Consider the following 15,671-nt stretch of genomic DNA (forward strand, 5'->3'; position numbering starts at 1 on the left):
AAATGTTTTGGGGGCACCTGGGTGGCTAAGTTGGTTAAGCATCTGCCTTCGGCTCAGGTCATGATCCCGGGGTCCTGGGATCGAGTCCCACATCGGGCTCCCCGCTCAGCGGGAGCCTGCTTCACCCTCTTCCTCTGCCTGCTGCTCCCCTTGCTTGTGCTCTCTCTCTCTCCCTCTCACTGTCAAAAATAAATAAATCTTTAAAAAAAAAAAGAAAAGAAAAGTAAAAATGTTTTGTAATATATAATTGTTCAAAAAATGCAAAAAGCATAAAAAACAGAGGAAAATTTTGACTCCTATCTGCCCACACCCTCACCCACAGTTAAACAGTGAGTGCTTAAATTCTTGACATTCCAGAATTATAAATCACCTAGAACAGTGCCTGGCATATGGTAAACATTTGGCAAATATATAAGGCAACAGTGGCTGTTCATTGTCTTTCATTTTCCTTCTCATCTGGTTGGACTTTAGGTTGCTACTCTAGCATTTCATGCCACTAAACAATGTGAACCAAGTACTATTGGACTGGACCGGTGTAAGATGTCATACGGATAATGGAGTAAATAAACCTTGATTGCATGCTTACTCTTGTCAATCACTATCTCTTAGAGCTGTGCTTTCATGTGTAATCTATATAATCTCTAAAAATCCCTATGAGCTGGATATTATTTGCTGAGAAGAAAACAGACACAGTAATTTACCCAAGCTTAAAGGCTAGTCGAAGGCAGATGCAAGATTTGAATGTGGCAGTCTGGTTTGAGATTCGTACTGTGTGGCCTAGAACCATCCGCTGTTCTTCTCCTGCACGGGCTCTGCTCAAGGCCTCATTGGCCTGGGGACCCTGTAAAAGCAGCTTGTGGCTGCTGTTGCCACTAATTCTGTTGTGGTAGAATTAGTGCTGGGCTCAACCAACTCAGCTCCACGCCACTCCACCAGGCCACCAGTGCCACTGACCTGACCCTGCTGCTGTTAAAAAGAAAAATCACAGGCCCAAAATGGCATCACTTAGGCCAAATCACCAAATCTAGATTTGATTAGCAACTTAATTGCAGTTTCAATTTCCCCCAGAAATGGAGTCTTAACCAGTCAGGAATTTTCTGATCAGCAACAGTAAGGAATGTTGTCAACCTGGGCCCTTCTCCAACCTCCAAAAGAAGGCAAGGTAATCAGCCTATTAAGAGGGCCTGTCCTTCCCCCTAAGGAACCAGAGACTGTGCCTGAAACAATCCTTTCTTTTCTTTTGCTAGTAACTTCTGGCTCCACCCTCCTTCCCATAAAAACCTTCCATTTTGAACAACTCCTCCTCAGAGCTGCCCTCTATTTCTAGATGGAATGCTGCCCAATTCATGAATCACAATAAAGCCAAGTAGATCTTTGAATTGCCTTGGTTCAGTTTTGGTTTTTTAACATGGCTAAGGCAGCTGGCAGAAGCGGAGGGCACCCTCCCACTCGGCTCCTGCTTCCATTTCTATGCTCGGCTGCCGACGCTGCCACTCTGTGTCAAAGCCACGAAGGCCTCGGCCATTACTTTGTGCTGAACCTTGCCGAGTACTCAACAGGCAAGGGAAGACCCTCCCTCCTCAGCTTTCTGTTTCATGAGTTTCAGATCAGGCCTTTTCTGAGTGCCTGATGTCTGACAGGTTTTTTTGACAAACACAGCCTTCTATTTAACTTGCTGCTGTCTCCCGAAAATAGACATTATACAGTACTCAGAATTACCTCTTCTCTCCTTTCTGGACCAAGGATATCTCACTGACTCCTTTACCTTCAGAGGACTGATTTCCAGTGGGGAGGATTCTCATAATTAAAACGAGATTCCTAGTAGGTCCGTCTCCCCAGTTCTCAGGACATGTTTAGACAGAGCCCGAACCCATAAGGATAATCCAGTTTAGGCTTAAACTGGGACTGCCACACCAGGTATTAAATGATTACTAATGGATTTTATTTGGGACTTGAATTTTAGATAACCAGCCGCTAAACGCGCATCAGGGACAAATAAAATGTGCCTATTCTGGATGTGATTGACATGCAGAATTTAAGGAAAATAAAAACATACAACCAGAAAACAAAGAAACATATGTGACTATCCAACTGATATAAAAATAAAAAGTAGTTGCCTGTGGATCAAGGAAGTAAAATATTCACCCTGATCTGCATGCTCACAAACCTTGTATTATGATCTGCATTCTCCCTATAATAAGCATTCTCTTGTTACCCACCCAGAGCTCTCCCCCTTAGTTGGTTCCAATCCTTGATTCATGGAATTAAGAATCTCTCCACTAATATAAGGGGCATCCGGCTGGCTCAGCCAGTAGAGCATGTGACTCTTGATCTCAGGGTTGTGAATTTGAGCCCCACGTTGGATGTAGAGATTAATTAAAAATAAAATAAAATAAATTCTACTAATTTATTTAGATCTTTCCAAATATTTTGCCATGCTCTCTCTCCCTCTCTTCTCACCTCTGCACCTACCTCTCTAAAGATCTTCATTTTCCGGGAAAATACCACATCCTCATTATTTATTCTCATTCCTATGGCTTAGGCAGATCTACAGTTGATTTTCCACTTTTGGCATTTTATTCCCTTGGAATTTGTAGAAGCAGAGCCATCTTTCCCCCTGATTACTTAAGAGTTCCCCTCAGCATCCTTGGCAAATGGATCATTAAGCACCAGTTTTTGTTCTGTTATATTCCTCCAGATTACCACATAGCTGAGGAACTTCCTCATGCCCCATAAACTTCTGCTCATCTGTTACCTTGTTAGTGGGACTTACCTTCACTGCCTAATTTAAAATCACAGCTCTCCAGCCTTCCCTCCCCCACACTCTCTATTCCCTTCTTTCTATTCTCCTTCATTCACAGCACTTGTTAATTTCTCACACAATATATACAGTTGGTTATGTGTCCTGTTTGTAAACATCTCGAGGCCAAGGATCTTAGTGCTTTTGAGTTAGTGTTACAGAAGAGTGCTTTCTGTGGTAACTCAGAAAATATTTGTTGACATTGTTGTATTGTAATAAGTGACATCTTTTCTCCACAAATTTGCAACCTCAGCTTAGTTGTAGGCTTAATAGGAAATGAAAAAAAAAATCAAGGAAAAAAAAAAGAGTTGTGTTTATTGCCTGCAAGTAAAGACTTAAGTGTTCTTTCACCTAGCAAGGGCTGGAGAAAAGAATTGACTTTTTTGTGCTATCCTTTACCCCTGAAAGAAAATCCTCATGCAAAGAGGGCACTACAGGAAAAAGAAATAGAAAATAAGGAAGACTTTCAAAGGAGTCCTGGCTCTCCAGCCCAGTTCCTCACTTAAAAGGAGGGCTTATATTCCCTCTCCGGCCTCCCAGGCATGCTTCCCATCTGGTTCTCTTTCCACACAATTCACAGATCTCCCCAGATCAGATTTCCTTGAAAAGAACCGATGGACAAAAGCATAGTCACCTGATCACTGTCCACAAAACCCGCCACTTACCTCCATCTATACACTTGTCCTCTCCCCTCCGTTCTGTTACGATGAAAAATGTTTATAGGCCCACAAAGGGCACCCACCATTTGTAGTCTTTGTTCTATGGCCTGCTCAGAAACGTGTGATTCTAAGACTAGCTCTCTCTTCTCTACCTCATAATATATTTCTATTTCTCCAATTCATCGTTCCCATCAACATACACACATACCCATCTTAAACAAAACTCCCTGTGGCCCCTGTTCCCCTTCAGCAACAGCCTCATTTCTCTGCTTTCTGACTCAGTAAAACGTCACTATCTCACCTTTCAGTCTTCTCCACCTTTCCAACTAGGCTTTTATTTTCACCGCTACAATGTCTCCATCTTGCTAAACCCCAAAGTCTTCATCTGAGCCCTGCTGTCTTTCACACTTGTTTTTCTAGGCTCAGTGACAAGCTTATTCTCCCAGTTTTCTTCCCACTTCACCAGCCTCTCATTCTCCTCTGCCTGCCCCCTAAATGTAGGCTTGTTGGAACAGATATACTATGTAAGGCTGGAAAACTTATCAGCTCCCATTCTCTGAGAGGGCCTGGAAAACACTCCGTCTACCAAAGAAAGAAGGAATGCACAGGTGAGAAGGGCTCCAGCCTCACTGAGATGAGTGGGCTGACCTCTGGAGCCCAACTGGGGGTTAGAGACGCTGTTACAGAATGGGGCTGATTACAGAGAGGATGAGAGGATGAAAATGAATGGAGGCCAGGTGGGACCCCTTAACCATCAGAAACAAGGTGGGCTCAGTAATCACCAGGAGCTGCAAAGTCTGAACAGGGGAGAAGAGTGGAGAACAGGCAGGAGAAGTAACCTGGAGAGAGACAGTGGTTACTAAGATCAGTAATACTACCCAACTTCATGTTAACTTATACTATTAAAGAAATCAAGAAAGATCAAGAGGAGGCTGAGGGCAGTTGCCGAGTAAAGTCACGATCCCCTCCTCACCTGGGCGTGAGCCAATTTTCAGTTCTAGAATCCAGTAACTGAAGAGAAGTCAGGGTGCTAAGATGAGGAGCCCTGAAACACGACAATTCAGTAGTGAATGCGCCATCTTTCTTCGAGGGGCCCTATGGACATTTGCTCATGGTAATCGTGCATTGAGTAAAGGGGAACACCCAGACCTTTGGAGGATTGTTGGACATACGGTCTGAACTGATGTTATATCCAGGACCAACACAGCCCCATTTTAGCGTAGAAATATAAGGGAGCCAGGCAATAAATGGAGTCCCAGCCTGAGTCCAGTCAACAGTGGGTCCTTTAGGTTATCAAACCCACCCATATTTGGTCCCTCAAAGTACAAATGGAATGGACATACTTAGTGGTTGAAAGAACCCTTACATTTGTTCCTAGGGGAGCGGTCAAGAGTATTAGGATAGGTGCCTGGGTGGCTCAGTCGGTTAATTGTCCGACTCTTGGTTTCAGATCAACTGGAGCCCCGAGTCAAGCTCATGATCAGTGTGGAATCTGCTTGAGATTCCCTCTCCCTTGGCCCCTCCCCCATTCATGCATGCTATCTCTCTCTCTCTCAAATAAATAAAATCTTAGAAAAAAAGAGTATTATGTGTAGGAAAAGCTAAGTGGAAGCTTCTCAAACTGACACTACCCCTTCCCTTCCCAACAGAGATAGTAAATTAAAAGCACACCCAATCCCAGGGGAAGGGGAAGGTGTGTGCTACTCCCATAGTGGTGGTGGGCTCTGTCAAATTCCAATTTAATTTGCCAGCTGGCCCCTCCAAAGACTAGATAGGTTGTGGCAGGTAATAGTGAAGTACCAAAAGTCACCGAGTAGCAGCCCCAGTGCCTCATGCTCTAGCCCAGCAGCTGATCTGAGTTTGTCCTACTAACCCTTCTCTTGTATGTTCCCCAAGAACAAGATTGACCAGAATCCCGAGGAAATGGGGCTGCAAGCGGTGACTGACTGCAAATAGGCTGGAGGAGATTTGGGGGGGAGGCGTGTGATGGAAATACTCTAAAACTAGGTTGTGGTGATTACTGCATGAAATTTACTTCGTAAATCACTGAGTTTTACACTTAACACAGAGGACATTTACAGTATGTAAATCATCCTTAATAATAAAGGAAGAGTATATTTAAAGATTTTATTTATTTGTCAGTGAAAGAACAGAAGCAGAGGGAGAAGCAGGCGGAGGGAGAAGTAGGCTCCCACCCAGCAAGGAGCCTGATACAGGACTTGATCCCCAGACCCTGGGATCATGACTTGAGCTGAAGGCAGATGCTTAATGGACTAAGCCAACCAGGCATCCCAGGAAGAGTATATTTGAAAAGATATATTTATTAGTTGTAGTAATTCCTTGTACATTTATGCACTGTAGTTTTTATACTTACTTGTGAAATAATAGAGACTATATATACTGGTCGCTGCCCTGGTTCCTGGCAGGAAGCACCTGAAACTTTTGTATATTCCTTCGTTGGGCTCTGTGCTCAGACCAGACTCTGCTTGGGATTCTCTCTCTCCCTCTGTCCCACCCCCCCCCCCCAATAAATAAACAAATAAAATCTTAAAAAAAAAAACCTTTAAAATATATATATTCTAATTGTTCTTCGTGCAAGCTTGGCCTTGCTAAATACAAGAGGATCTGTGTTTAGTTTCACAGCTTACCCCTGAGGTACCATCATGAATTCATACTGACTCCCAGAGTCCTCTGTAAGTATTTCAGAGTGGAGCTGCTAGGTTTGAATTACACATGTCACTGGCTCCTACCCAGTGTTGTGTTTCTGTAGGCAAATATCACTATCTTTTAAAGATAGACATAATATACAAAATATTTACATTTTTGCAATAATATTAACACAGCCCTATAATTGTTCTTAACATAACCTCCCTATGAACTCCATTCTTACAACAGCTATTATGGGGAGGCTGGGTCTTGAACCTAGATCTTATGATTCCGTGGTGAGGGCTCTTTTTCCTGTAGCACACTGTCTTCCATGTGTGGTTTAGAGAAGAGGGTGCTAAATACCATTAGAAAGTCTCAGATAAAATGGAGGAGAGGCCCCTGGCTGGTTCAGTTGGTGGTGCATGTGACTCTTGATCTTGGGGTTGTGAGTTCGAGCCCCACATTGGGTGTAGAGATTACTTAAAAATAAAACCTTTAATAAACAAACAAATAAATACACTGATTGATTTCAGATAAGGATGAGGGTGATATTTAAATTAGGCATTGAAGGGTACAAATGTGTTAACTATGAGGAACTGGTTGGTGGGGGTGGGGAAGGGAGGAAGTTTCGTTGAGTTAGGGCAGGGAGGGGCATTCCCAGAAAAGGTAACAAGATGGGCAAAGGCACACAAGTAGGGTGGGGCCAGAGCATGTAAAGCAATAGATGTGGGACTACAAAGTAAGAATTTGAAACTGCGTCCTTAAAATATAGTTCAGTAAATTATGGTACACACAACACACACACACACACACACATATAAACTCCATGAAATATTATACACCCTTTAAAATTGAGACTGGCATATTGAGATGGCCAATATAGAAAAATATTCATCCAGAAACACAATGAGTCGAGATGCCTGGTCGGCTAAGATCAGGTGCTTTGTAAACTGTCGATCATTTCTCAGAAGGAATAACAGGGCATGAAAAGAGCAACCGCGATAGCGTTAGAGAAGAGGACTGCAGGTAGGATGTTTTTCAGGTGAGAGCAAGAATTCAGTGATGAGTTACAAACGAAAGGTGGGAGAGAATCAAAACAATGGATGAGGCAAGTCCTGAAGAAGATGCAATGGGTCCAAATCACAGGAACAAGGAACTAGAGGGAAGGAGAACCAAGTGGAAGGAAAAACAGAAATTGTGAGGCAGAGAGGAAATTGTACCTCCTCCTTGTCATAACCTGTGATGAGACCCAAAGCTGTGATCTGTGAAGGCAGAGGCTTTGCCTATTTCAAAACTTTGCCTCCCCTCTTGAGCCTCCAACTGCAAGAAGAGAGTGAAGCTTTCAGCCATGAGCTCCCACTTAATGACAGCACAACCCCTGGCTGCCCTGAGCATGCCTATCCTGATTTCCTTTCTTCCATGCTCAGCAGAAGAGGTGTCCCTGTTTCTATGAGGTGCTGGTGAACCAAGTTTCTCTTTCCTCTCCTGAAACCTTGACTCATCAACTAACCCTGCTCTCCCCTTTATCTTTAGTCCCTTCCCTGGCCTCTGGATCCTTCTCAGCGTATATGTAACGACTTCTTAATTATCTCCTAGATGTTTCACGGCAACCTCACATGCGTGCTCTCTTTCCTTGTAAATCAACTGTCCCTCTTGTGTTCTCTACTTCAGTTAGGACAACACAACCAGAACCCTGATAGGCTTCCCAGGCTCCCCTGTCTTTTAGCTCCACAGCTAACCAATTACCAAATCCTTTTCACTTTACCTTTGACATTGCCGGGCATCCATATATTCCTCTTGATTTTCACTGTCATGAGTTTAGTTTCTGGTATCAGTTTTCCTTGCCTGGAGCCCTGTAGCTGTCTCTCAACAGGTGCTCCCAGTTCTGGCATCATCTGTCACCACCCTACCCTTCACCCCACTTTTAGGGTGAACCTTCAAAATGCATATCTGACCATATCACTCCTCGACTTAAAATCTTTCAGATCTTCTCATAAGGATAAAGTTGACATTTTTTGGCAAGGCATACAATGCTATTCATCATCATCTTTGTCTCCTGCCACATGAAGAACGTGGGTTTTATTTGTTATTATTTTTTAAAGATTTTTTTTTTAGATTTTATTTATTTATTTGACAGACAGAGATCACAAGTAGGCAAAGGGGAAGGCAGAGAGAGGAAGGGAAGCAGGCTCCCTGCGGAGCAGAGAGCCCGATGGATGTGGGGCTCGATCCCAGGACCCTGGGATCCTGACCTGAGCCGGAGGCAGAGGCTTAACCCACTGAGCCACCCAGGCGCCCCTATTTTTTAAAGATTTTATTTACTTGTCAGAGAGAGAGAAAGAACACACAGGGGAAGCGGCAGGCAGAGGAAGTGTGAGAAGCAGGCTCCCACTGAGTAGGGACTCTGATGCTTGGTTCCATCCCGGGACCCCGGGATCATGACCTGAGCCAAAGGCAGACACTTAACCAACTGAGCCACCCAGGTGTCCCAAACATGGGTTTTAGACACGACTTGTGGTTCAGGGGATATAACACAGTGTGCTCTGAGTGTGCCTCCGTGTTTTGAGTGTGCCGTGGCTTTCCTCTTCCATCTGTCTGGGGGCTATCCAGTCACGATACATCTGGCTCATGTGTCACCCTCTCTGGAAAATCTTCCCTGAGTTTCCCATACATAGTCCTGAGCCATTTCATCTATGCTTCTAGAGCACCCTGGGCAGGTACACCGGCACCCCGCTCTAGAACAGAGTCTGTCTCCCTCAGTAGATGATGTAGTCCTTGAGTATCTTTGCCTGGTTATGTTGTGTCCTTGGCATCTAACACTGATGCTGTCACATCATTTACTGAAAGTCTCTAAATGTTTATTGAAAGAAGCACAGGCTTAGACTCTGTGTCCTTGAGTCATGTATCAGAGGAGGTACATTCATTTTGAGACAAACTGTGGGTAAAATATCATAAATGTCTAATAATGTACACAGCAAACATAGAGTTTATGCATGGGCTCGTTTGCAGACGACCTATCTTAATCCTTCCTTTGCAACTGCTTCATCACATTCGTGTGCAGATCCCAGAATTGCCTTAGCCATCCTTATGTTAATATTTGCCCTTCTCCTATCATATTTTAATTTTTCTTAGAGGAGCTCCTAAAACTATTAATAATAATGTATCTTTTAAAAAAAGATTTTATTTATTTATTTGACAGACAGAGATCACAAGCAGGCAGAGAGGCAGGCAGAGAGAGAGAGGGGGGGAAGCAGGCTCCCCGCCGAGCAGAGAGCCCAACGCCAGGCTCGATTCCAGGACCCCAAGATCATGACCCAAGCTGAAGGCAGAAGCTTTAACCCACTGAGCCACCCAGATGCCCCAATAATGTATCTTTTTAAAACTTGAATCACTTCCAAAACTTTCAGTGCTTAATGTTCTGAAACATAGCACTGTTGCAATTGAAACAGGCTATGCATTTCTCATCATTCGTCTTAAAAGGTGTTGCAATCTGCTGAATTTTGTGAAGTTTACATTTAAGATTTGTCTTACAGAATTCCTCAGCAAAAATGACAATAATAGTAATAATAATAGCTTTTATTTATTCAGTACTTCCTTTAAGTCCAGATATATATTCTCTGTATATTTTCCTCTTGTACTTACCTGAGTAATTTAAGTGCAAAACTAATTTCAGCAAGCTAAAATCATCTCTTCCCTTCCAATAGTTGATTCAACAGCTACCTCACCATCCTGGCTTTAAGATTTATCAAAAGAATAATACACATGTTTGTATATTTGTTTTTCTGATACATCTCACAAAATCAGTTGCTGCTGGTTCCTTTGTTTAAATTCAGAACTAATTCCTGAAAACTGTGTTAAAGTAGAATTATGAGGGTTACATCTTAGACCAGTCCTCTCCTTTCATCTGGGTTTTAATTCCAAAGGATTTCGGAATTAGTGTCTTAAAATTTGGTTGGCAGTAGGAAGAGCCTGCCTGCTTAGAGGGAAAAAGGATCTGCTCCAGGGGGAAACAAACAGTTGAAATGAGATAAATTACTATTTTTATGTGTCATTCAAGAATTGATAGTATGGAAGTGCTATTCTGTGTGAATGAAAATAGACATTTGGAAAAGAAGCCACCGTATTCCCCTGTTTATGCCAAAGTAGAATATGTTTCATTGTTCATGGGAATAAATTAGAAGAAAAGTAATCACATTTTTTGGAATGTAAAATTTTATCATTTATGTAGATTTTAATGTATTATTTATATGATTGACCTGGGTTCTATACTTAGTAATAATGACTCTGTTCCTGGATTGGTTGACAAAAGTGATTAATGTTTAATTTTCAGTCCTGTTTAATCTAAATAATTTATATTTTCTTCTAAAACAACTGGCATCTAAAAACGAAAGGAAAAAATATATCTTTAATTTTTAGGAAACACAGGCATTCAGTGATAGAACAGCTGATTCTTGATTCCATGTGGAATTCTTGATTACACATACAATTCTTATTCCATAAACAGCTAATTCTTATTTTTTTAATTTTTTTTTTTAAATTTGACAGATAGCACTAGTAGGCAGAGAGGCAGGCGGGTTGGGGGGGAAGCAGGCTCCCCACCAAAGCAGAGAGCCTGATGCAGGACTCGATCCCAGGACCCCGGGATCACGACCTGTGCCGAAGGCAGCGGCTTAACCCACTGAGCCACCCAGGCACCCCATAAACAGCTAATTCTTAAACACACGTGGAAAAGGGGTACAACCTATAGATAGATGAACTTCTCAGATAATGCCGATACTATATTTTAATAAGGATTTTTGTTTGTCTCAACCTTTTTTCCATTAAGGAACATGACAAGGAACAAGGATGGTTGAATTTCCTCTTCCTTGGTTTGGTTGCCAGTTGGCAGAATGAAGACAAAGGAACAGAAGCAAGAATCTAAGTAATTCATGAAGTGACTCATCAGTACAGTATAACGAAGAGTTGGTAGTGTTAAGGTATTCTCATAACTCAACTATTAGAACAGCTGGGGCTCAGTGGGGCATATAGAGACATGCCCTTTGATTGTACCCTCTTCCACAAAGCTATGCCAGATATAAACCATGGGTTTTCATGAATACATACGCTCAGCCCAGGGTGGGACAAGGGCAACGGTGGCTGTATCTTCTATCAAGAATTACTCCAGCATGGGTAGCATTGGTAATGGGTCCTGAGTCTGCCTAACACTCCCTCCTATTTCATACCTATTCTGGGGTAGGTGCTTGGGAATCCCAAAATGAATACGAGATAATCCCTGCACTCAAAGCGTTCTGGTCAAGCAGAGCTTGAGCTGGCAGATAAGTTTGTAAGGTGGGAACTAAAGTAAGGGGACACAAGGAACTGAGAGAGAGCATTCTTGGCAGGGGATGCTGTATAGGCAATAGCAGGAAGGCATGAAAATAACATAGCATGTTTGGAAAGGGGCAAGTGGTTTGATATGGTTGGAGGTATGACGGTGAGAAGGAAGCAGTGAATGAGAAGACTGGATAGGAAGGCAAGGGCCAGGTCATAGGGGACTTTATGAGCTGTATTAGGGAGCTCAAACTGATCCAGAATGCAACAGGGAACCACTGAAGAGTTTTATACAGGGAAGGGGCTTCATCGTATTTGCTTCTGAAAGATCGCGGTCTGCTCGGTGGAGGATGGAAGGATGGGGCACCCAGCTGGAGGCAGAAACACCAAGTAGATGACTGTCATCCGCCAGATAAGAAATGATGAGGCCCCGACATGAAGCAGTAGCTGTAAGGATGATGTGAAGACACCGATACAAGGAAAATTTCAGAGGGAGGGCTTCCCAGTTACAGGATGTATGATGATCAGAGGCCGAAGAGGCCTCATCTGAGCACAGAAAGGAAAGCGAAGCTGAACATTCCTGAAATTTAATCTTGTGCTACTGTCAAATTACATGGAGATACAACATTCTTTATAGCAATCATCAATATGACTTACCGTGGTCAAGGACTTTGGGTGATTTTCTAATCTTCTGGGCCTGTAGGAGAGAGAAGGAGAATGAGGTAAAAAAACAAAACAAAACAAAAAAACCCCCAGGTGGTGGTAAGGAGGGCTAAAACAGTGAACCTAATGAACAAGGACGCCATCATTTGATAAATGCGTGCCCTCACTTTCAAGAAGAAATTGCCACTTAGGATAGAACTATCAGACCCTAAAGGATCAAACTTTTCAGTGTATGTTGTATATGGATCAGTCTCCTTGCAACTGAATAAACATATTGAGCCACAGTATTGCTATGTTTTAAAATTCTCATGGATTTCTTTAGGATAAGATTATGGCTCCTTGAAAGTGATGAAGAACTAGAGGCAAATAAATAAATCTGAAATTATTAACATGCTGGGCTCGCTCTTATCTCCTTATTTCCCAGTCTTCCACTCCTGAACACAATCAGCACCAGGAGCACCATAATTCTGAGACGGTGCGGAGGTAGTCTAAAGCGCGTTCCCATTGTTGAATTTACTGAGGCCCACGGGAAGCCTTAGGGATGGTGGCTGAAGGCTCCCGTAAGTCTCCAGTTTTCTAAGAAACAGCCTTGATCAGCTGCAAAGGGCCTTGTGAGGTCTTCAGCTTCAACTACCTCCCCCACCCCCACCCCTGGGGTTCAAGGCCAGTCTAAATCTATACAAAAGGGCCTCAAATCCATTTTATAATCGGCTAAGTATCAGTGAAAAGCTACCTGAACTAGTGAAATGTGTGAATTTATATGCTAATTTTCTTATTTTAAAAGATAATATTCCACACTTTCTGTCAGCAACTCAGAGAAGACTCATACTCAGTTTAAATCAGCAATTACTGAACATCTGTAATATGCCAGGCATCAGATCATGTTCTTTCATATTAGGAAAAAAACCCTCATAGTTAACCTATCACTTTGCAAAACTAGTATAAATCTGCTAAGGGGTTTTAATTTTCAAAACATAGTTGTATTGCAAATAGTATGCTGAACATTCATGACTTATGACGAAGTCCAAATGCGACTTTAATGGCTGCCTCCTGTTTCTACTTTAGACTTTCTGCACTCTGGGGAGATTTTCCTTTGCCGTCGGCTGAATGTGCAGCAAGCCCGGTGAGGTAAGGTCAGTCTTCCCTGTGAGGCAGGCACACAGTCTCAATTTGGTAAGCAGAATGTCCAAGACTTAAATGTTAATCCTTTAATCATTACTCAAAAGTAGGATTTCTCATCCCCTCCTCTAAGCTAAGCCTTGTAGTTGGTGGACACCATCTGCTATTGGAGGTCAACTTCTGCTCTCTCTAGGTTTTCGTCCTTGTCCATTTGCAGGAGGAGGGAGAAGAAGCAAGGTGATAGGACATTTTTACTTGGCTTGGTGGCTTCAGAGTTCCTGGGCCTGGAAAGCAGCTAAGCTGAGGCTTTCTCTGTGCAGCTAGCCAGGGCGAAGGACCTCTGTCCTACAGTTGCCCTTGACTGAGGCTGATGCCTCTCTCCTCTGGTGGTCACTTGATATTCCTTCATCAGCCCGAAAGAATCTGGTATTCCCTTCCAGCCTCTTGCTGCTGGTTTCTTTCCAGGTGGCTTTGGGCAGAGCCCAAGAGAACTCAACTCCCTCCTGCTTGGTTCTTAACAAACTATCACACATGTCTTCTGTCCTGGGGACAAGCTCAGAGAGAACAGGCCACCCCACATAGCCCCTCTGCAGGGCTGCCATGGCTTGCTTTAGTTTTCTCAGGCAGGGTGCATCACTGATGCCCTGTTCCTCAAATTTTAGGAAATGCAGATCAAATCTCTCCAGGTGATCTTCTGGAAACCCCCTCACGAGGCTTTCGATAAAAGAGGTGGAATTATTTGGGGGCGATGGGAGTCCACAATGTAAGGGCCTATTCAGCCAGAGCGGCCCCACCCCGGTTGAACTGCCATGTTGTTGTAAAACTTAAATTGAACTTGCCCCCCCACCCAGGGGAACTTATTTAAAAGCAAGTCCAGGAAACCAGTCCCAGGTAACAAAGTCCAAATACAAGGGTGAGTCAGCCCAGGTGGAGGTATTCAATCAGTGGGGGCGCATACTGTCTCCTAGCTACCAAAGAATATGGGGCCCACCCTTTGGGCACCTTTTGGGCACCAATTCTGAACTAGGTGATAGGCTGGTTCAAATGTCTACTAGGGTAAATTGTAATTCAATTGGTCACCTAGCATCACTGTGGAGTTATAACACACTGTGTGTGTTATAATTTCATTGGCCACCTGTGCGTGGCCAGGCCCAACCACATGGCCTTTGCTCTATAAAAGTTAGTCTGGAAAGCAGGGAGCGGTCGTCCTCTCTGTAGGGGCGGCCCCGACCAGTCTGTTTGACGGTCGGTCTGATTCTTGATGCTTGGCGCGAAATAAAGCTTTGCTTGACCTTCACTTTGTATCAGTCTCGCTCCTTTAATCACGGACCCATTATTGGGGTACCCAATTTTTGGGGGACCCAACACACAACATGACGGATTCAAAGAAATTTCTTCTCTAGTCTTCCCCACTCTCCACATTTTTATATATGGGATCTGGCCAAGAGATACGAGTCATGAAGCAGGTTCTTTGAAATTTCCTTCAGAAACTCTACATACGGGGAAATCTCACTTTCACTTTAAGAACTGGTGACTGGGGGCTCCTGGGTGGCTCAGTTGGTTAAGCGACTGCCTTTGGCTCAGGTCATGATCCTGGAGTCCCAAGATCGAGTCCCGCATCAGGCTCCCTGCTCAGCAGGGAGTCCGCTTCTCCCTCTGACCCTCCACTTCTCCTGCGCACGCGCTCTCTCTCTCGAATAAATAAAATATTAAAAAAAAAACCAACTTGTGACTATTTTATTAACACCTCAAGGACTAGGCCAGGAAGAATCCCATTTTAATATCCTACTATGGTCTTAATCAACCCCATACGGTTTGTGCATATCCCTTGCAGCATCAAATCCACAGAAATAATGGGTGGTAAGTTTAACATTAGTATAAGAAAGTCTGGTCATGAAATACAAATGTAAGCTGTTTTGCTGTAGACAAAATCTTAGCTCATAATCTTTATAGTATCTTCCTTAGAGGAGATTGTAAGTTCCATGAGGGTAGGTATTCTGACTTTCCAATTCAAGTCCTACCAAAAACATTTATCAAGCAACTATTTTATGCTAGGTAAAATACCAAGAACTTGCATATAGTTTATCTTAAGTTAAGAGAAGGAAAAAAGGTTTTTTTGATGTATTATTTACATACTTAGGTTTTAAAGTTAAAGACATTGTTATTTAGAAAAGAGAGAGAGTAAAAAACTTACCGTGGTTTTCTTGCTTTCTCTCTGGGCCTCCTAATTAAATCTTCCAAATGTTTATTTCTCTCTTCTAAACTGAAGGGAGGAACAATTGAATTTTATGATTAAAATTGACTTTTCCAAAGTAATATTTTGTTGGATGCACTGGAGGATTTGAGATGAATATAAATGGTAAATCTAGCTTTTTGGCAAAGTCTCTCATCCATCTACCTCAGCACATGACAATTTGGGGTTCTTTCCTAGCAACTCCAATGACTTAATCAGTCTCTCCCTTTAGGGGTTCCAG

The 15,671-nt window shown here is 43.0% G+C and overlaps 1 protein-coding gene across 1 annotated transcript in view; it reads right to left on the reverse strand.

Moving 5' to 3' along the window:
* Positions 1-11,987: 11,987 nt before the first annotated feature.
* The window catches only part of CAGE1 (cancer antigen 1), a 56,082-nt gene continuing 52,398 nt past the window's right edge, over positions 11,988-15,671 (reverse strand). The window contains 2 exon segments of the mRNA XM_080807102.1: positions 11,988-12,112; positions 15,392-15,460. Of these exon segments, the coding sequence (XP_080663228.1) occupies positions 12,025-12,112; positions 15,392-15,460 (157 nt within the window). The 3' untranslated portion in view covers positions 11,988-12,024.

This window comes from Martes martes (genome assembly GCF_963455335.1).
Source record: "Martes martes genome assembly, chromosome: 6".
NCBI classification, from domain to species: domain Eukaryota; kingdom Metazoa; phylum Chordata; class Mammalia; order Carnivora; family Mustelidae; genus Martes; species Martes martes.